General features: G+C 40.1%; 1 protein-coding gene across 1 annotated transcript in view; it reads left to right on the forward strand.

Annotated features, from left to right (window-relative positions):
- Positions 1-19595, forward strand: part of LOC138326812 (caspase-9-like) — a 40260-nt gene extending 20665 nt beyond the window's left edge. Inside the window, exons 5-7 of the mRNA XM_069272814.1 lie at positions 15784-16020; positions 19262-19371; positions 19521-19595. Of these exons, the coding sequence (XP_069128915.1) occupies positions 15784-16020; positions 19262-19371; positions 19521-19595 (422 nt within the window). The remainder of the gene's footprint in view (positions 1-15783; positions 16021-19261; positions 19372-19520) is intronic.
- The last annotated feature ends 823 nt before the right edge of the window (positions 19596-20418 follow it).

The raw sequence follows: 20418 nt of genomic DNA on the forward strand, positions 1-20418 counted from the left end.
TTAGGGTTCAAGGTAACATCAAGCCATCAATGCATTGTTCTTCTTCCATTGTCTTATGTCATGTGCAGTCCTTAAACATTCTGCATTTTAGAATTCTTCTCTAGATCTACCTGTAGAATTTAGTTGAAACTTTCCTTTCTTTTTGGGTTTTGGGTGGTACAAAATCTAAAATGGCTCCCACAGCTGCCACCTTGTAAAGTATATTTTAAAGCTTTTTCCACTGGTGCAATTAAAATTTAAAGGATACCCAATAAATGTTGCCTTTAAATCGTAATTTTCCAACACCAGACCTACTTCAAACTTTTTTTTTCAAGTTCTACCAGTGAGATTATGCTGAAACTTTTCCTTAATGAAACTAACATAACCTGAACCAAGTGTTATTTTGGCGTTTTAACAATCACAATCCTCGTCTTAGAAAACATGTCTGAAACTCCCATCATTCGTTTTGACCAATAAAGATCTATCAATGGTGAACATCCACATCTCTCTGGGATTTCTAGGACGTCCTGCATGACACCCTCATTGTTCTCAGTACTACTGATATATGGATGAGTCTGTGAGTTGTTGAGGTTAAATTTTTTGCTGGTACATGGATATCAGAATTTCAGTTGTATGTTCAAAACTTAGCTATTGTGGTGTGAAGATGATAATAGGTGTTTAAGTTGAGTAACAAAAGCTGTGAAGACGAGTGTTGTGTCTGTGAAGACGAGTGTTGTGTCTGTGAAGACGAGTGTTGTGTCTGTCAAGATGAGTGTTGTGTCTGTGAAGACGAGTGTTGTGTCTGTGAAGACGAGTGTTGTGTCTGTGAAAGACGAGTGTTGTGTCTGTGAAGACGAGTGTTGTGTCTGTGAAGACGAGTGTTTGTGTCTATGAAGATGAGTGTCTTGTGTCTGTGAAGACGAGTGTTGTGTCTGTGAGGAAAAGAGTGTTGTGTCCTATGTAAGACGAGTGTTGTGTCTATGAAGGGTGTCTGTCTGTGAAGACGAGTGTTGTGTCTGTGAAATGAAGAGTGTTTGTGTCTGTGAAGACGACGAGTGTTGTGTCTGTGAAGATGAGTGTTGTGTCTGTGAAGTTATGTGACGAGTGTTGTGTCTGTCAAGATGAGTGTTGTGTCTGTGAAGACGAGTGTTGTGTCTGTGAAGACGAGTGTTGTGTCTGTGAAGACGAGTGTTGTGTCTGTGAAGACGAGTGTTGTGTCTGTGTTGTGTCTGTGAAGACGAGTGTTGTGTCTGTGAAGACGAGTGTTGTGTCTGTGAAGACGAGTGTTGTTTCTGTGAAGACGAGTGTTGTGTCTGTGAAGACGAGGGTTGTGTCTGTGAAGACGATGATGAGTGTTGTGTCTGTGAAGACGAGTGTTGTGTCTGTGAAGACGAGTGTTGTGTCTGTGAAGATGAAGTGTTGTGTCTGTGAAGACGAGTGTTGTGTCTGTGAAGATGAGTGTTGTGTCTGTGAAATGATGAGTGTTGTGTCTGTGAAGACGAGTGTTGTGTCTGTGAAGAAGACGAGTGTTGTGTCTGTGAAGACGAGTGTTGTGTCTGTGAAGACGAGTGTTGTGTCTGTGAAGACGAGTGTTGTGTCTGTGAAGACGAGTGTTGTGTCTGTGAATGACGAGTGTTGTGTCTGTGAAGATGACGAGTGTTGTGTCTGTGAAGACGAGTGTTGTGTCTGTGAAGACGAGTGTTGTGTCTGTGAAGACGAGTGTTGTGTCTGTGAAGACGAGTGTTGTGTCTGTGAAGACGAGTGTTGTGTCTGTGAAGACGAGTGTTGTGTCTGTGAAGACGAGTGTTGTGTCTGTGAAGATGAGTGTTGTGTCTGTGAAGACGAGTGTTGTGTCTGTGAAGACGAGTGTTGTGTCTGTGAAGATGACGAGTGTTGTGTCTGTGAAGACGAGTGTTGTGTCTGTGAAGATGACAATTGTTGTGTCTGTGAAGACGACGAGTGTTGTGTCTGTGAAGACGAGTGTTGTGTCTGTGAAGATGAGTGTTGTGTCTGTGAAGACGAGTGTTGTGTCTGTGAAGACGAGTGTTGTGTCTGTGAAGACGAGTGTTGTGTCTGTGAAGATGACGAGTGTTGTGTCTGTGAAGACGAGTGTTGTGTCTGTGAAGACGAGTGTTGTGTCTGTGAAAGATGAGTGTTGTGTCTGTGAAGACGAGTGTTGTGTCTGTGAACACGAGTGTTGTGTCTGTCAAGATGAGTGTTGTGTCTGTGAACACGAGTGTTGTGTCTGTCAAGATGAGTGTTGTGTCTGTGAAGACGAGTGTTGTGTCTGTGAAGACGAGTGTTGTGTCTGTGAAGACGAGTGTTGTGTCTGTGAAGACGAGTGTTGTGTCTGTGAAGACGAGTGTTGTGTCTGTGAAGACGAGTGTTGTGTCTGTGAGAGACGAGTGTTGTGTCTGTGAAGATGAGTGTTGTGTCTGTGAAGATGACGAGTGTTGTGTCTGTGAAGACGAGTGTTGTGTCTGTGAAGATGACGAGTGTTGTGTCTGTGAAGACGAGTGTTGTGTCTGTGAAGACGAGTGTTGTGTCTGTGAAGACGAGTGTTGTGTCTGTGAAGATGAGTGTTGTGTCTGTGAAGACGAGTGTTGTGTCTGTGAAGATGATGAGTGTTGTGTCTGTGAAGACGAGTGTTGTGTCTGTGAAGATGAAGTGTTGTGTCTGTGAAGACGAGACGAGTGTTGTGTCTGTGAAGACGAGTGTTGTGTCTGTGAAGACGAGTGTTGTGTCTGTGAAGACGAGTGTTGTGTCTGTGAAGATGACAATTGTTGTGTCTGTGAAGACGACGAGTGTTGTGTCTGTCAAGATGAGTGTTGTGTCTGTGAAGACGAGTGTTGTGTCTGTGAAGACGAGTGTTGTGTCTGTGAAGACGAGTGTTGTGTCTGTGAAAGACGAGTGTTGTGTCTGTGAAGACGAGTGTTGTGTCTGTGAAGATGAAGAGTGTTGTGTCTGTGAAGACGAGTGTTGTGTCTGTGAAGACGAGTGTTGTGTCTGTGAAGATGAGTGTTGTGTCTGTGAAGACGAGTGTTGTGTCTGTGAAGACGAGTGTTGTGTCTGTGAAGACGAGTGTTGTGTCTGTGAAGACGAGTGTTGTGTCTGTGAAGACGAGTGTTGTGTCTGTGAAGATGACGAGTGTTGTGTCTGTGAAGACGAGTGTTGTGTCTGTGAAGACGAGTGTTGTGTCTGTGAAGATGAAGAGTGTTGTGTCTGTGAAGACGAGTGTTGTGTCTGTGAAGACGAGTGTTGTGTCTGTGAAGATGAGTGTTGTGTCTGTGAAGACGAGTGTTGTGTCTGTGAAGATGAGTGTTGTGTCTGTGAAAGACGAGTGTTGTGTCTGTGAAAGACGAGTGTTGTGTCTGTGAAGACGAGTGTTGTGTCTGTGAAGACGAGTGTTGTGTCTGTGAAGACGAGTGTTGTGTCTGTGAAGACGAGTGTTGTGTCTGTGAAGACGAGTGTTGTGTCTGTGAAGACGAGTGTTGTGTTGTGAAGACGAGTGTTGTGTCTGTGAAGACGAGTGTTGTGTCTGTGAAGACGAGTTGTTGTGTCTGTGAATGACGAGTGTTGTGTTGTGGAGACGAGTGTTGTGTCTGTGAAGACGAGTGTTGTGTCTGTGAAGATGACGAGTGTTGTGTCTGTGAAGAACGAGTTGTGTCTGTGAAGACACGAGTGTTGTGTCTGAAGACGAGTGTTGTGTCTGTGAAGATGACGAGTGTTGTGTCTGTGAAGACGAGTGTTGTGTCTGTGAAGACGAGTGTTGTGTCTGTGAAGACGAGTGTTGTGTCTGTGAAGATGAGAGTGTTGTGTCTGTGAAGATGATGAAGTGTTGTGTCTGTGAAGACGAGTGTTGTGTCTGTGAAGACGAGACGAGTGTTGTGTCTGTGGAGACGAGTGTTGTGTCTTTGAAGACGAGTGTTGTGTCTGTGAAGACGAGTGTTGTGTCTGTGAAGAGAGTGTTGTGTCTGTGAAGACGAGTGTTGTGTCTGTGAAGACGAGTGTTGTGTCTGTGAAGATGAGTGTTGTGTCTGTGAAGACGAGTGTTGTGTCTGTCAAGATGAGTGTTGTGTCTGTGAAGACGAGTGTTGTGTCTGTGAAGATGAGTGTTGTGTCTGTGAAGACGAGTGTTGTGTCTGTGAAGATGACGAGTGTTGTGTCTGTGAAGACGAGTGTTGTGTCTGTGAAGATGACGAGTGTTGTGTCTGTGAAGACGAGTGTTGTGTCTGTGAAGACGAGTGTTGTGTCTGTGAAGACGAGTGTTGTGTCTGTGAATGATGAGTGTTGTGTCTGTGAAGACGAGTGTTGTGTCTGTGAAGATGAGTGTTGTGTCTGTGAAGATGAATGTTTGTGTCTGTGAAATGACGAGTGTTGTGTCTGTGAAGATGAGTGTTGTGTCTGTGAAGACGAGTGTTGTGTCTGTCAAGATGAGTGTTGTGTCTGTGAAGACGAGTGTTGTGTCTGTGAAGATGAGTGTTGTGTCTGTGAAGACGAGTGTTGTGTCTGTGAAGACGAGTGTTGTGTCTGTGAAGACGAGTGTTGTGTCTGTGAAGACGAGTGTTGTGTCTGTGAAAGACGAGTGTTGTGTCTGTGAAGACGAGTGTTGTGTCTGTGAAGACGAGTGTTGTGTCTGTGAAGACGAGTGTTGTGTCTGTGAAGACGAGTGTTGTGTCTGTCAAGATGAGTGTTGTGTCTGTGAAGACGAGTGTTGTGTCTGTGAAGACGAGGGTTGTGTCTGTGAAGATGATGAGTGTTGTGTCTGTGAAGACGAGGGTTGTGTCTGTGAAGACAAATGTTGTGTCTATGAAGACGATTGTGGTGTCTGTGAAGACGAGTGTTGTGTCTGTGGATGAGTGTTGTGTCTGAAGATGAGTGTTGTGTCTGTGAAGACGAGTGTGTGTGTCTGTGAAGATGAGTGTTGTGTCTGTGAAGACGAGTGTTGTGTCTGTGAAAGAGTGTTGTGTGTGTTGTGTCTGTGAAGATGACGAGTGTTGTGTCTGTGAAGACGAGTGTTGTGTCTGTGAGAGACGTGTTGTGTCTGTCAAGATGAGTGTTGTGTCTGTGAAGACGAATGTTGTGTCTGTGAAGACGAGTGTTGTGTCTGTGAAGACGAGTGTTGTGTCTGTGAAGACGAGTGTTGTGTCTGTGAAGACGAGTGTTGTGTCTGTGAAGACGAGTGTTGTGTCTGTGAAGACGAGTGTTGTGTCTGTGAAGACGAGTGTTGTGTCTGTGAAGACGAGTGTTGTGTCTGTGAAGACGAGTGTTGTGTCTGTGAAGATGATGAGTGTTGTGTCTGTGAAGATGAGTGTTGTGTGTGAAGATGAAGAGTGTTGTGTCTGTGGAGACGAGTGTTGTGTCTGTGAAGACGAGTGTTGTGTCTGTGAAGACGAGTGTTGTGTCTGTGAAGACGAGTGTTGTGTCTGTGAAGACGAGTGTTGTGTCTGTGAAGACGAGTGTTGTGTCTGTGAAGACGAGTGTTGTGTCTGTGAAGATGAGTGTTGTGTCTGTGAAGACGAGTGTTGTGTCTGTGAAGATGAGTGTTGTGTCTGTGAAGACGAGTGTTGTGTCTGTGAAGACGAGTGTTGTGTCTGTGAAAGATGAGTGTTGTGTCTGTGAAGACGAGTGTTGTGTCTGTGAAGACGAGTGTTGTGTCTGTGAAGACGAAGTGTTGTGTCTGTGAAAGAGTGATGTTTTCAAGTGTTGTGTCTGTGAAGACGAGTGTTGTGTCTGTGAAGAGAGTGTTGTGTCTGTGAACACGAGTGTTGTGTCTGTCAAGATGAGTGTGTGTCTGTGAAGATGAGTGTTGTGTCTGTGAAGATGAGTGTTGTGTCTGTGAAGACGACGAGTGTTGTGTCTGTCAAGATGAGTGTTGTGTCTGTGAAGACGATGTTGTGTTGTGTCTGTGAAGATGAGTGTTGTGTGTCTGTGAAGACGACGAGTGTTGTGTCTGTGAAGACGAGTGTTGTGTCTGTGAAGAGAGTGTTGTGTCTGTGACGAGTGTTGTGTCTGTGAAGATGAGTGTTGTGTCTGTGAAGACGAGTGTTGTGTCTGTGAAGACGAGTGTTGTGTCTGTCAAGATGAGTGTTGTGTCTGTGAAGACGAGTGTTGTGTCTGTGAAGACGAGTGTTGTGTCTGTGAAGACGAGTGTTGTGTCTGTGAAAACGAGTGTTGTGTCTGTCAAGATGAGTGTTGTGTCTGTGAAGACGAGTGTTGTGTCTGTGAAGACGAGTGTTGTGTCTGTGAAGACGAGTGTTGTGTCTGTGAAGACGAGTGTTGTGTCTGTGAAGAGATGAGTGTTGTGTCTGTGAAGACGAGTGTTGTGTCTGTGAAGACGAGTGTTGTGTCTGTGAAGACGAGTGTTGTGTCTGTGAACACGAGTGTTGTGTCTGTCAAGATGAGTGTTGTGTCTGTGAAGACGAGTGTTGTGTCTGTGAAGACGAGGGTTGTGTCTGTGAAGATGATGAGTGTTGTGTCTGTGAAGACGAGTGTTGTGTCTGTGAAGATGACGAGTGTTGTGTCTGTGAAGACGAGTGTTGTGTCTGTGAAGATGATGAGTGTTGTGTCTGTGAAGACGAGTGTTGTGTCTGTGAAGACGAGTGTTGTGTCTGTGAAGAGACGAGTGTTGTGTCTGTGAAGATGAGTGTTGTGTCTGTGAAGACGAGTGTTGTGTCTGTGAAGACGAGTGTTGTGTCTGTGAAGACGAGTGTTGTGTCTGTGAAGACGAGTGTTGTGTCTGTGAAGATGAGTGTTGTGTCTGTGAAGACGAGTGTTGTGTCTGTGAAGATGAGTGTTGTGTTGTGTTTAGGGTTGTGTCTGAGTGTTGTGTCTGTGAAGACGAGTGTTGTGTCTGTGAAGATGAGTGTTGTGTCTGTGAAGACGAGTGTTGTGTCTGTGAAGATGACGAGTGTTGTGTCTGTGAAGACGAGTGTTGTGTCTGTGAAGATGAGTGTTGTGTCTGTGAAGACGACGAGTGTTGTGTCTGTGAAGATGACGAGTGTTGTGTCTGTGAAGATGACGAGTGTTGTGTCTGTGAAGACGAGTGTTGTGTCTGTGAAGAAGTGTTGTGTCTGTGAAAGACGAGTGTTGTGTCTGTGAAGACGAGTGTTGTGTCTGTGAAGATGAGTGTGTTGTGTCTGTGAAGATGATGAGTGTTGTGTCTGTGAAGACGAGTGTTGTGTCTGTGAAGATGAGAGTGTTGTGTCTGTGAAGACGAGTGTTGTGTCTGTCAAGATGAGTGTTGTGTCTGTGAAGACGAGTGTTGTGTCTGTGAAGACGAGTGTTGTGTCTGTGAAGACGAGTGTTGTGTCTGTGAAGACGAGTGTTGTGTCTGTGAAGATGAGTGTTGTGTCTGTGAAGACGAGTGTTGTGTCTGTGAAGATGAGAGTGTTGTGTCTGTGAAGACGAGTGTTGTGTCTGTGAGAGAGTGTTGTGTCTGTGAAGATGAGTTGTGTCTGTGAAGACGAGTGTTGTGTCTGTGAAGACGAGTGTTGTGTCTGTGAAAGACGAGTGTTGTGTCTGTGAAGAGATGCGAAGATGAGTGTTGTGTCTGTGAAGATGAGTGTTGTGTCTGTGAAGATGACAATTGTTGTGTCTGTGAAGACGACGAGTGTTGTGTCTGTCAAGATGAGTGTTGTGTCTGTGAAGACGAGTGTTGTGTCTGTGAAGACGAGTGTTGTGTCTGTGAAGACGAGTGTTGTGTCTGTGAAGACGAGTGTTGTGTCTGTGAAGACGAGTGTTGTGTCTGTGAAGACGACGAGTGTTGTGTCTGTGAAGACGAGTGTTGTGTCTGTGAAGACGAGTGTTGTGTCTGTGAAGACGAGTGTTGTGTCTGTGAAGACGAGTGTTGTGTCTGTGAAGACGAGTGTTGTGTCTGTGAAGATGATGAGTGTTGTGTCTGTGAAGACGAGTGTTGTGTCTGTGAAGATGAGTGTTGTGTCTGTGAAGACGAGTGTTGTGTCTGTGAAGACGAGTGTTGTGTCTGTGAAAGATGAGTGTTGTGTCTGTGAAGACGAGTGTTGTGTCTGTGAAGACGAGATGTTGTGTCTGTGAAACGAGTGTTGTGTCTGTCAAGATGAAACGAGTGTTGTGTCTGTGAAGACGAGTGTTGTGTCTGTGAAGACGAGAGTGTTGTGTCTGTGAAGATGACGAGTGTTGTGTCTGTGAAGACGAGTGTTGTGTCTGTGAAGACGAGTGTTGTGTCTGTGAAGACGAGTGTGTGTCTCTGTAAGGTTTTGTGTCTGTGAAGACGAGTGTTGTGTCTGTGGAGACGAGTGTTGTGTCTGTGAAGATGATGTGTGGTGTCTGTGAAAGACGAGTGTTGTGTCTGTGAAGACGAGTGTTGTGTCTGTGAAGATGATGTGTGTTGTGTCTATGAAGATGGAGTGTTGTGTCTGTGAAGACGAGTGTCTGTGTTGTGTGAAGATGACGAGTGTTGTGTCTGTGAAGACGAGTGTTGTGTCTGTGAAGATGAAGAGTGTTGTGTCTGTGAAGACGAGTGTTGTGTCTGTGAAGACGAGTGTTGTGTCTGTGAAGATGAGTGTTGTGTCTGTGAAGACGAGTGTTGTGTCTGTGAAGATGACGAGTGTTGTGTCTGTGAAGACGAGTGTTGTGTCTGTGAAGACGAGTGTTGTGTCTGTGAAGACGAGTGTTGTGTCTGTGAAGACGAGTGTTGTGTCTGTGAAGACGAGTGTTGTGTCTGTGAAGACGAGTGTTGTGTCTGTGAAGACGAGTGTTGTGTCTGTGAAGACGAGTGTTGTGTCTGTCAAGATGAGTGTTGTGTCTGTGAAGACGAGTGTTGTGTCTGTGAAGTGTTGTGTCTATGAAGACAAGTGTTGTGTCTGTGAAGAGACAAGTGTTGTGTCTGTGAGACAAGTGTGTTGTGTCTATGAAGACAAGTGTTGTGTCTGTGAAGATGATGAGTGTTGTGTCTCTGAAAACGACGAGTGTGGTGTCTGTGAAGACGAGTGTTGTGTCTGTCAAGATGAGTGTTGATGTCTATTGTTATGTATGACACTAAATACATGTAGTTATGAGATAAGGGAGATAACTCCTATAGCGTTATTATCAATACATCCTGTAAAGGTCATATCATTAATCTAGGTTATAGAACTTTCTAGAATGTTATCATGTATAAACAAATATGTTTGTAAACATGTTGATTATAAGTAGAGATCTAGAATGATCTTTTTCCAGAAAGTTCTGTGTGTTTATTTGTTTACTGTTTTTAGTTAGATATTTCTAGAAGTAGAAGGTTCTCCAATATTCTTGAACTTAAGGGCTTAGCTATATATACTCCAACTGTCCAAAGCTAATCAGAACTGTAATGAGACCTGTAATGAGACATATCAAGAATTGTACTGTGCCATATAAGATTCTATTGGGAGAGCTATTGTGACTTTATCTGTGGATTATTTTAACACTTTGTGTGGATTTATTCATATTGCCTGGAACTTTACAAATCATCTGTGGACATTCATTTTCCTCGTGGATTTGTGATTATTGTTAATTTGAAACCTGGAAGGATCAAGGGTTATACCAGGACATTCGCATACAGATAAGTAACACTTTAAATCATTGTATTACTCTTGTACCACCAATCATTACTTTAGATATTGTAAACCATCTCTGTATAATATTTTATATATAATTAAATTGTGTTTTGAATTTAGCTGCTGGTTTCTCATTTTTGTTATTCGTTCATGTAACAGGAATTGGGTCTCGTGTCCGAGATCGATATTTAATTTGTGAAATCTAACTTTGAAAAATTAATTAAGAAATTTTCAAAATTTGTGTACAAACTTTGAGTTTACATTTGAAACCAACAGCTAGATAAACATGACTACTATGCAGGTAGAACAGTTTGTTAAAGCGCCATCCCTGGATGTTCTTATGCAAGTTAGTAAGAAGGATTTACTGTTATTGGGTAAACATTTAGGCCTAACTATCAAAACTAATTTGAGGAAAGCTGAAATTAGGAATGTAATTATAAGATATTTTGTTGACAATGGCAAATTTGACTCTAGTGCATTAGATAATATAGAGGAAACAGTCACTTCAGAAATCCAAATTAGACAAATGGAACTTGAACATGAAATGAAAATGAAACGAATAGAGAAAGAAATGAGAGAAAGAGAAATAGAAAAAGAGTAAAGAGAAAAAGAAATTGAGAAAGAATTAAAAGAAAAAGAGAGAGATCAGATGTTAGAGCTAGAGAAGCATAAAATTCAAGCTGAAACAGAACTTAGAATGAAAGAATTAGAACTAGCTTCTCAGGACAGTTCAAGTGAAACAGAGGTTTTGATGTCAGTAGAAACATTAGGTTAGTTCCTCCTTTTCAAGAGAAAGAAGTTGACAAGTATTTTCTGCATTTTGAGAAAATAGCTGATAGTATGAAATGGCCTGAAGATAAGCTTACAATGCTTCTTCAAAGTGTCTTGATTGGTAAAGCTAGAGACATTTATTCTTCTTTATCTGTAGATGACATTTCAAATTACCACGTAGTCAAGAAAGCTATTTTGAAAGCTTATGAGTTAGTTCCTGAGGCTTACCGCCAGAAATTTCGAAACTCGAGAAAGAGAGATGAACAAACTCATGTAGAATTTGCCAGAGAAAAGGAACAATTATTTAATAGGTGGTGTGATTCTAAAGAAATTGATGAGGATTTCGGTAAATTGAGGCAATTATTGTTGATAGAGGAGTTTAAACGTTGTGTCCACATAAACATAAAAACTCATTTAGATGAGAGAAAGGTTGAAACACTCAGTGAAGCAGCTACAATGGCTGATGATTTCGCTCTCACCCACAAAGGCTCATTTGTTAAAAACAGTTCTCAAGACAAAAACAGTACCTTAGGTACTAGTAAATTTGGTCAGCCTAGGAACCCAACCTTTAGTGGCCCTTCTAATGACAAACCAAAATTAGGTGACAAGACTAAGTCTGATTCTAAAACAGATCATAGGGCAGGTGTGGGGTCTCCTTCTGGTCCTGTTTGTAATTACTGCAAGAAAGTAGGACATGTTGTGTCTGAATGTTTTTCTCTCCAGCGTAAGGAGCAAAGGCGTAAACAGTCAGTTCCATCTGTGTTAGCTATGTCAAAGCCTAGTCAGAAACTTAGTGATATTGTGGAAGATTCTAAAGTGTCAGTTGAGATTAAGAGCTCAGAGTCTGATAGTGTCTTGGAGAAGTACTCTCCCTTCATTTCTGAAGGTTTTGTTTCACTTACTAGTGATATCACCAACTTGAAACCTGTGAAGATTTTGAGAGATACTGGGGCTTCTCATTCTTTAATATTAGATGGCGTAGTGCCTTTGTCTGAGGAGACCTCGTGTGGTAGTAGTGTTTTGCTTCAAGGTGTAGAGTTAGGTTTTGTTAATGTGCCTCTCCATTGTGTTTATTTAAAGTCAGACTTGGTTACTGGGCCTGTCACCATTGGTGTTAGACCGGAACTTCCCATAGAGGGCGTGTCGCTCATTTTAGGCAATGACTTGGCTGGAGAGAAAGTTAGGGTAGATCCCTTAGTGTCCAGTATTCCAGATAAAACAGGTGATGCTGAGACTATTCAACAGGAACTTCCTGGTATTTTCCCTTCTTGTGCTGTAACTCGTTCAATGAGTAAGAAGGTTTCTGATGTTGCAGTAGTTGAGGATCATTATAGTCCAGGGTTAGGTGACACTTTCTTGGCTCATGATATAGAGGATATCGGGAGCAAGTGTGATCTTTTGAGCAATCCTGTAGACTTTGATGGTGATGGAGTTATTCCTAACAAGGGTACTTCTTTGGCTGACATGATGAGTAAATCATCTTTGTCTAGAGAGGAGCTTATAGTAGAACAGGAGAAAGATCCTGAAATCTCCTTATTGTGTAATCGGGCTTTGAGTGAGGAAGAGGCTGAGAAAGTCCCGGTTTGTTAATTCCGTTGGTCAGGTGTGTTGATGCGCAAGTGGCGTCCCCCTGATGTGTCTCCTGAAGAAGACTGGAAGGTTGTCAATCAAATAGTTGTCCCACCGAGGTATAGGCAAGATATTCTGAGTTTGTCTCATGACGTACCTATGGCAGGGCATTTAGGTGTGACCAAGACTTAAAACAGGATCTTAGATCACTTCTTTTGGCCCAAGTTGAAACGGGATGTGGCTGATTTTTGTAGGTCTTGTCATACTTGTCGGGTGGTAGGGAAACCTAATCAGAAAATCCCTGTGGCACCTTTGCACCCCATTCCAGCATTTGAGGAACCATTTAGTAGAGTCATTATAGACTGTGTAGGTCCTCTACCCAAAACTAAGTCTGGGAATGAGTATCTTTTAACTATTATGTGTGCTTCCACACGCTTTCCTGAAGCCATTCCACTCAGAAATATTAAGGCCCCTAACATAGTCAAGGCTTTGGTTAAATTCTTTACATTGGTTGGTCTTCCAAAAGCTGTCCAATCGGACCAAGGTTCGAATTTCATGTCTGGTATTTTTCAACAAGTCATGTACCAGCTCTAGATCAAGCAGTATAAGTCTAGTGCTTATCATCCAGAGTCTCAGGGTGCTTTAGAACGTTTTCATCAGACATTGAAGAATAGGATGAGATCTTATTGTTTTGAAAACAAAAGAGATTGGGACGAAGGTATACACATGTTGTTGTTTGGCGTTAAAGAATCTGTACAAGAATCTCTTGGCTTCAGTCCCTTTGAACTTGTGTTTGGACACACTGTACGTGGTCCTTTGAAAATTTTGAAAGACAAAATTTTTGACGAAGATTCTAAAGTGAATCTCTTAGAGTACGTGTGTAACTTTAAGCAAAGGTTGACAAGGGCATGTGAATTGGCAAAAGAAAATTTGGCCCTTACGCAAACCAAAATGAAAACATGGTATGATAAAGATGCCCGTGCAGTTTGAAGTGTTTTGATCCAGGTGACAAAATTTTTGCTTTTTGTAGATAGAGATGAGAGCAAGACCTCTCAACCTATTGATACTTTGGCCTCTGTACCATCACAAAGTGAAAGTACAGCTGATATTTGTAAATTAGACTTAGATGGTGGTGTACCAGGTGTAGGTTTAGACTGTGGTGTTAAGTTACGGAACTCAGATGTGCTCGCGAACTTGAACAAGAAACTGTGTCATCTATCAGAAAAGGAACTCAATGAACTGAAAGATTTGATACTTGAGTTTAAACATTTGTTTCCGGATACACCAGGCAAAACAGATGCTATCTATCATGACGTGGATGTAGGCGATGCATCACCTGTCAAGCAACACCCTTACCGTGTCAATCCTTTGAAAGAAGAACATTTAAAGAAAGAAATTCAATACATGTTGGACAATGATATTATTGAACCAAGCAAAAGTGAATGGAGCTCTCCATGTGTTCTGGTACCAAAGCCAGATAAGACATACCGGTTCTGTACTGACTTCAGAAAAGTAAGCTCTGTCAGTAAAACAAACTCTTATCCAATTCCAAGGATTGACTCGTGTATTGACAAAGTTGGCAAAGCCAAGTATGTAAGCAAGTTTGACCTGTTGAAAGGATATTGGCAGGTGCCATTAACAGAAAGAGCAAAAGAAGTGCCGGCATTTGTAACCTCACAAGGTTTGTACCAGTACAAAGTTATGCCGTTTGGTATGAAGAATGCCCCGGCAACATTTCAACGTCTTCTTAACAGCGTGATATCAGACCTGGAAGGCTGTGATGGATACATTGATGACGTCATCAACTACCACGACACGTGGGAAGACCATCTACGCGGGATTCGTGAATTCTTCGAAAGACTCACTACCATGAAATTGACTGTAAACTTATTGAAATGTGAATTTTGTCATGCAACTGTTGAATTTTTAGGCCATGTTGTAGGACAAGGGCAGGTTAAACCTGTTCAGGCCAAAGTAGAATCAATTATAGATTTTCCAACTCCTGGAGGAAAGAGAGAGCTGATGAGATTTCTTGGTATGGCTGGATACTACAGAAAATTTTGTCAAAATTTCTCTGTTATAGCAGCTCCACTTACTGCTTTGTTAAAGAAAAATGTCAAATTTGCCTGGTCAGACGAATGTAAGTCTGCCTTTGAGAAACTGAAAGCCATACTATCAAACTCACCAGTTCTGACTGCTCCAGATTTTAATAAACAGTTTAAACTGTTTGTTGACGCCAGCGATGTAGGTGTTGGTGCTGTTTTGATGCAAGAAGGTTCTGAACAAATTGACCATCCAATTTGTTATTTCTCGAAAAAGTTTGACAAACACCAGAGAAATTATTCCACCATTGAGAAAGAATGTTTAGCGTTGATTTTGGCCTTGAACCAATTTGATGTATATCTCTGCACTACAGTTGTGCCTGTGTTGGTCTTCACCGACCACAACCCTTTGACTTTCATTGGGAAAATGAAAAACAAAAATCAAAGAATTCTCAGGTGGGGTTTGACTTTGCAAGAGTACAATCTTGACATCAAACATATCAAAGGGAAAGACAATATTCTGGCTGATGCTTTATCAAGTATTTAAATGTAACTTGATATGTCAAGAAAGTTTCCTTTTCAAGAAAACTTTCTTTTCTTTAAGGAGGGATGTGTTATGTATGACACTAAATACATGTAGTTATGAGATAAGGGAGATAACTCCTATAGCGTTATTATCAATACATCCTATAAAGGTCATATCATTAATCTAGGTTATAGAACTTTCTAGAATGTTATCATGTATAAACAAATATGTTTGTAAACATGTTGATTATAAGTAGAGATCTAGAATGATCTATTTCCAGAAAGTTCTGTGTGTTTATTTGTTTACTGTTTTTAGTTAGATATTTCTAGAAGTAGAAAGTTCTCCAATATTCTTGAACTAGGGTTTAGCTATATATACTCCAACTGTCCAAAGCTAATCAGAACTGTAATGAGACCTGTAATGAGACATATCAAGAATTGTACTACGTGCCATATAAGATTCTATTGGGAGAGCTATTGTGACTTTATCTGTGGATTATTACAACACTTTGTGTGGATTTATTCATATTGCCTGGAACTTCACAAATCATCTGTGCACATTCATTTTCCTCGTGGATTTGTGATTATTGTTAATTTGAAACCTGGAAGGATCAAGGGTTATACTAGGACATTCGCATACAGATAAGTAACACATTAAATCATCGTACTAATCTTGTACCACCACCAATTACTTTAGATATTGTAAACCATCTCTGTATAATATTGTATATATAATTAAATTTTGTTTTGAATTTAGCTGCTGGTTTCTCATTTCTGTTATTCGTTCATGTAACACTATGAAGACAAATGTTGTGTCTGTGAAGACAAGTGTTGTGTAAGTGAAGATGATGAGAGTTGTTTCTCTGAAAACGACGAGTGTGGTGTCTGTGAAGACGAGTGTTGTGTCTGTCAAGATAAGTGTTGATTTCTATGAAGACAAGTGTTGTGTCTGTGAAGATAAGTGTTTTGTCTGTGAAGACAAGTGTTGTGTCTATGAAGAGGAGTGTTGTGTCTGTGAAGACGAGTGTTGTGTCTGTGTATCATGTAGTGAAACATGATTGTGATTCATGTTTGGTTTTTTAGAGAATTTATCAGATTAGATGTGATACACAGGCAAAATGTCTTCAGTTAAATTCAGGTCAAGTGAAAATTGTCAGGTTAAATTTACCTGAAAAATTGTCAATTCAGTTAAATAATTAATACTTGACCTGAAATTGTTTTCTTCACATTAAATTAATCCCAATTTCAGGTCATTTTTCAAGTAAATTTCAAGTGAAATTGACCTGAAGGTATTTTACATTTGTAACTTGATGACTGTTCTCCCTGTGTTCATTCTCCATTAGGGAATAGCGAAGATGAAAAACAGAACAAATCTGAGGGACCCAAACCTAATTCTACCGGAGTAAGTCCAGAAGATATGGAGGAGGAGGAGGACACAAGTAAGGCATTCGACAATGTGCCCAATGACTTGGTAGTGGAAGACAGTGCAGTGGCAGAGGGACCAAAACACAAGATTCAAAGGCAGCCATCAGAGAGCCATGAACACTCTGATTTCTTTTTTGGCTATGCAACTCCTGAGGGTAAGTTCTCGCATTTTAATGATAATTACAGATTTTACAAGTTTTGACATGATTACATGTCATCCAAAATAAGTCAAGCAGCTCCCCAAATAAGTCATGTGTCTTTGAAAGTAAGTCATGTGTCTTTGAAAGTAAGTCATGTGTCTTTGAAAATAAGTCATGTGTCTTTGAAAGTAAGTCATGTGTCTTTGAAAATAAGTCGCATGACTTCCAAAATAAGTCGCATGACTTCCAAAATAAGTCGCATGACTTCCAAAATAAGTCTAATGTCTTCCAATTAAATGTTGTGTCTTTATAAATAATGTTATTTTGTATGTAGTAAAGGCACTTAATAAATGTATGGCATTTTCAGCTCACCATCATTATGTGGTGGGCTATTCAAATCACCTTTCGTCGGTGGTCAGTGATCTGTCGACCGTCGTATGTCATACATGTCGTCCGTCCATAAACAATGCTTGTTAACACTATTTGTCAGAAAGTACTGAAGGGATCATTTCAAATTTAATGTATAGGTTCCCCTAAGGCCCTAGTTGCGCATATTGCACTTTGGGACCGATCGGTAAACAAGATGGCCACCAGGCAACCATCTTGGATTTTGATAGTTAAAGTTTGTTATCGCTATTTCTCAGAAAGCACTGAAGCGATCTGTCTCAAATTTAATATATAGGTTCCCCTAGGACCTTAGTTGTGCATATTACATTTTCGGCCCAATCGGTCAACAAGATGGCTGACATGTAGCCATCTTTGATTTTGATAATTGAAGTTTGTTAGTGTTATATATCTCAGAAAGTACTGAAAAGATCTTTCTCAAATTTCATATGTAATAATATTTAGTAAAAATTTGAAAAACACAGAAAAGATCCCTCTTTCAATTGTCAGACGTAGATCTTTCTTTGGTGGGCACCAAGATCCCTCTGGGATCTCTTGTCTAAGTTGTAGATCATACTGTTACTAGTGACATAAAACTTATTTGAGGTCATTTTTTGGACAACTTTTGCAGCCACATGCAATTGGTCAAAATTGAACAAAAAGGAACATGGTTGAGAACACAAATTTAATACAATTATAGGCATTGCTGTACGTAATATATTAACTTTAAATGAAGTAACTTTTCAAAAAGCATTTTTCTTCTGCAAAATAAAATTTATTTACCGGTAAAACAATGTCACATCATCATTCAGGGGAGCTCTAGGTCACTCTTAGGCTCTGTGGAGATTGGGGTAACTTTATGTGATGGCACATGTCACAATTAGATCTTGTGCATTTTGTAATTGATTGGTCAACAAGATGACCGACAGGCCGCCATCTTGGATTTTGAAACAGTGTAGTTACTGCTGTTTCTCATAAATTACTGAAGGGATCTCTCTCAAATTCCATACGTAGGTTCCACTTTGGTTCTATTAGTACATAATGCCTTTTGGGTCCAACCGGCAGCCATCTTGGATTTCATTGTTTGTTACCGCTATTTCTAAGAAAGTACTGAAGCTATCTGTCTCAATTTTTATATGTAGTATGTTTGAAAAAAAAATAAAAAACAGGGAAAAGATTCTTCTTTTCATTATCAGACATAGATCATTCTTTTGCGGGTGACAAGATTCTTCTGGGATTTCTTGTTAAGTGGAATAAAACATTTGTGAAATATTCTGCATCTTCTGTTCTTATGAAATTAGGTTTCACTCATCAAGGAAAGAAGGCCAAGACAATTAAATAATAGTGAATTGAAATAGGCCTTTTCATATAAAATAGGACTTCAATACATTATATAGCACCCTAGCATCAGGTGTACTTGAAGGAATGAATATGTGACCATTACAGAACCCTGGTGGAGTGTTAAATATATGCCTAGTTTAGATATGCTCTGATTTTCCTTTACAGTAAACCATCTTTCTTATGCGTGTAATTCCATTAATAAATATCAAATCATTTACATGTATATTGAAATTGATTTTCATAAAATTTGATTTAATTTGGAGTAGATGAATCAATTTATATCAAATGCAATTACATTTTGTAAATACATGTATAAATATAAATAAACTTTTCATATTTTATAAAAGTATGAACTCAGGTTATATTCATTTTCTAGTATGTATAATATGCAAAATAAGATAGAGATAAACTTTTGATAACAAAGTAGTCAAATTTTGGTGGGTTTCATTTTGGCACTTTCATGCCAAATGCCAAATACGCCAAAGTATGACCAAATCCAAAATATTTGGATTTACGGTTTTGGAAGTTGAGGTTTATATTATAAGACTCTTTCATATGTGGATTTGAAGGATAGGGATATTCTACCCGAGAGTCACATGGTTTTCATATTAAGGGGATAAGCCTCAAACTGTACTATATGTGTGAGAGGGTACAGCAAGGAGGCCCGTTAGAGCCGAGTGCTGTTCCCTCTCACACATATAGTACAGTTTGAGGCTTATCTCTAACTTAAAACACAGTTCCCTTTGTGTTAATAAAACCCTACTATACAAAGCATTCATCACTTATAAACCGGGTGGGTAGCATATGCTGAAAATAACAACAATGTGCATTCATCCATATCATTCTATTCATCACATGTCATACCAGTAACAGGTAAAGCATGCACATTTTCACTCAATGTGTTTATGAGTGCAGTCAACCATACCAATGCATTGATCATTACATATATTATGTGGTGAACCTAAAATACCAATAGTCACTCTTCTATAACGAATACTATTCATTTCTGAAATGCCTTCCGAGGATGGACATAGCCTTACTCTACCAGAACGTCTTTACTGGTGATTACATGATTAGTGATACATTGTATATAGAAACTGAAATAATGTCAATAATGTCTATGTCTACACATATTTCTTATAAAAGTGTTTTGAAACTCTTCTGGAATGGATTATGTCTTGACATGTCGAGCTGTGCTCCTGAAGGATTTACCTAACTGGTTTATAAGTGACTGTCCAAAAATGATCACATATAAACCGGGCAGCAGTCCAAAATCTTAATATAATATAAGTTATAGGTACATTCTGTACATTCCATGAAATATCTTTTCATCATTATGTTATATTTTTACTCCAGAGTACGTCATTTTATGGTATGGTATTATATGAGGGAAGATATAAAGATTTGAGGATGTTAAAATATTACTTTTGTTTGCCGGCAAAGAATGCATCACTAAAGTATGCCTTGAAAGGGGGGACTTATCATAGACTGATGTCTTGGTGATCTCTGTTGATAAAACTGTATTTTTAAGGATTCAGGTCATATAGACAAGAAAAAAGAGGAAGCTGGTTTATCCAAGCCATTGTCTGGGTTCTCAAGTACAATTCTCACCAGGAGCACATTCTGGATTTGATGACAAAGGTAGGTTTCTATGCTCTTAGAACAAGATGACAAAGGTAGGTTTCTATGCTCTTAGAGTAAGATGCATGGATTATATCAGGTATTTTTCCTACAGAACATGAATATAAAATTGTACATAATGTGGCATTTAAGCATTGAATGTCTTTCAGTTGGCATTCATAGCCAATATGAATGCCAACTGGACAGAGGCAAATTCCATGAAGTGCGCTAGTGCTTCATGTTGAATTTGCCTCTGTTCAGTTGGCATTCATATTGGCTATGAATGACAACTGAAATACATTCAATGCTTATATTTATCCCCCGCCCAACAAAGTTGGCGGGGGATATACAAATGGGTTCCGTCCGTCCGTCCGTCTGTCCGTCCGTCTGTCCGTCCGTACGAATGGTTTCCGGAGTATAATTCTAAAACCAGTAGAGATATTTCCACGAAACTTCATACACACATTGGTCTTATGGTCTAGTAGTACCTTTTGCTATTTTTAGGTTTTCTTTTTTTTGCATTTTTTCCGTAACCATGGAAACATTGCTGAAAATATCATATTTTTGTACCAGGTTCGTTTCCGAAGCATAACTCTAAAACCAGAAGAGATATTTCCACATAACTTCATAGACATATTGGTCTTATGGTCTAGTAGTACCTTTTGCTATTTTAAGGTTTTCACTTTTTGTACTTTTTTCTGTAACCATGGAAACATTGCTGAAAATGGCAGATTTTTGTGTAAGAATCGTTTCCGGAGCACAACTCCAAAACCAGCAGAGATATTTCCATGAAACTTCATACACACATTGTTCTTATGGTCTAGTAGTGCCTTTTGCTATTTTTAGGTTTTCATTTTTTGCATTTTTTCCGTAACCATGGAAACATTGCTGAAAATATCATATTTTTGTACCAGGTTCGTTTCCGAAGCATAACTCTAAAACCAGGTTGAGATATTTCCACATAACTTCATAGACATATTGGTCTTATGGTCTAGTAGTACCTTTTGCTATTTTAAGGTTTTCACTTTTTGTACTTTTTTCTGTAACCATGGAAACATTGCTGAAAAT

The sequence above is a fragment of the Argopecten irradians genome, chromosome 7, assembly GCF_041381155.1.
Source record: "Argopecten irradians isolate NY chromosome 7, Ai_NY, whole genome shotgun sequence".
Lineage (NCBI taxonomy): Eukaryota > Metazoa > Mollusca > Bivalvia > Pectinida > Pectinidae > Argopecten > Argopecten irradians.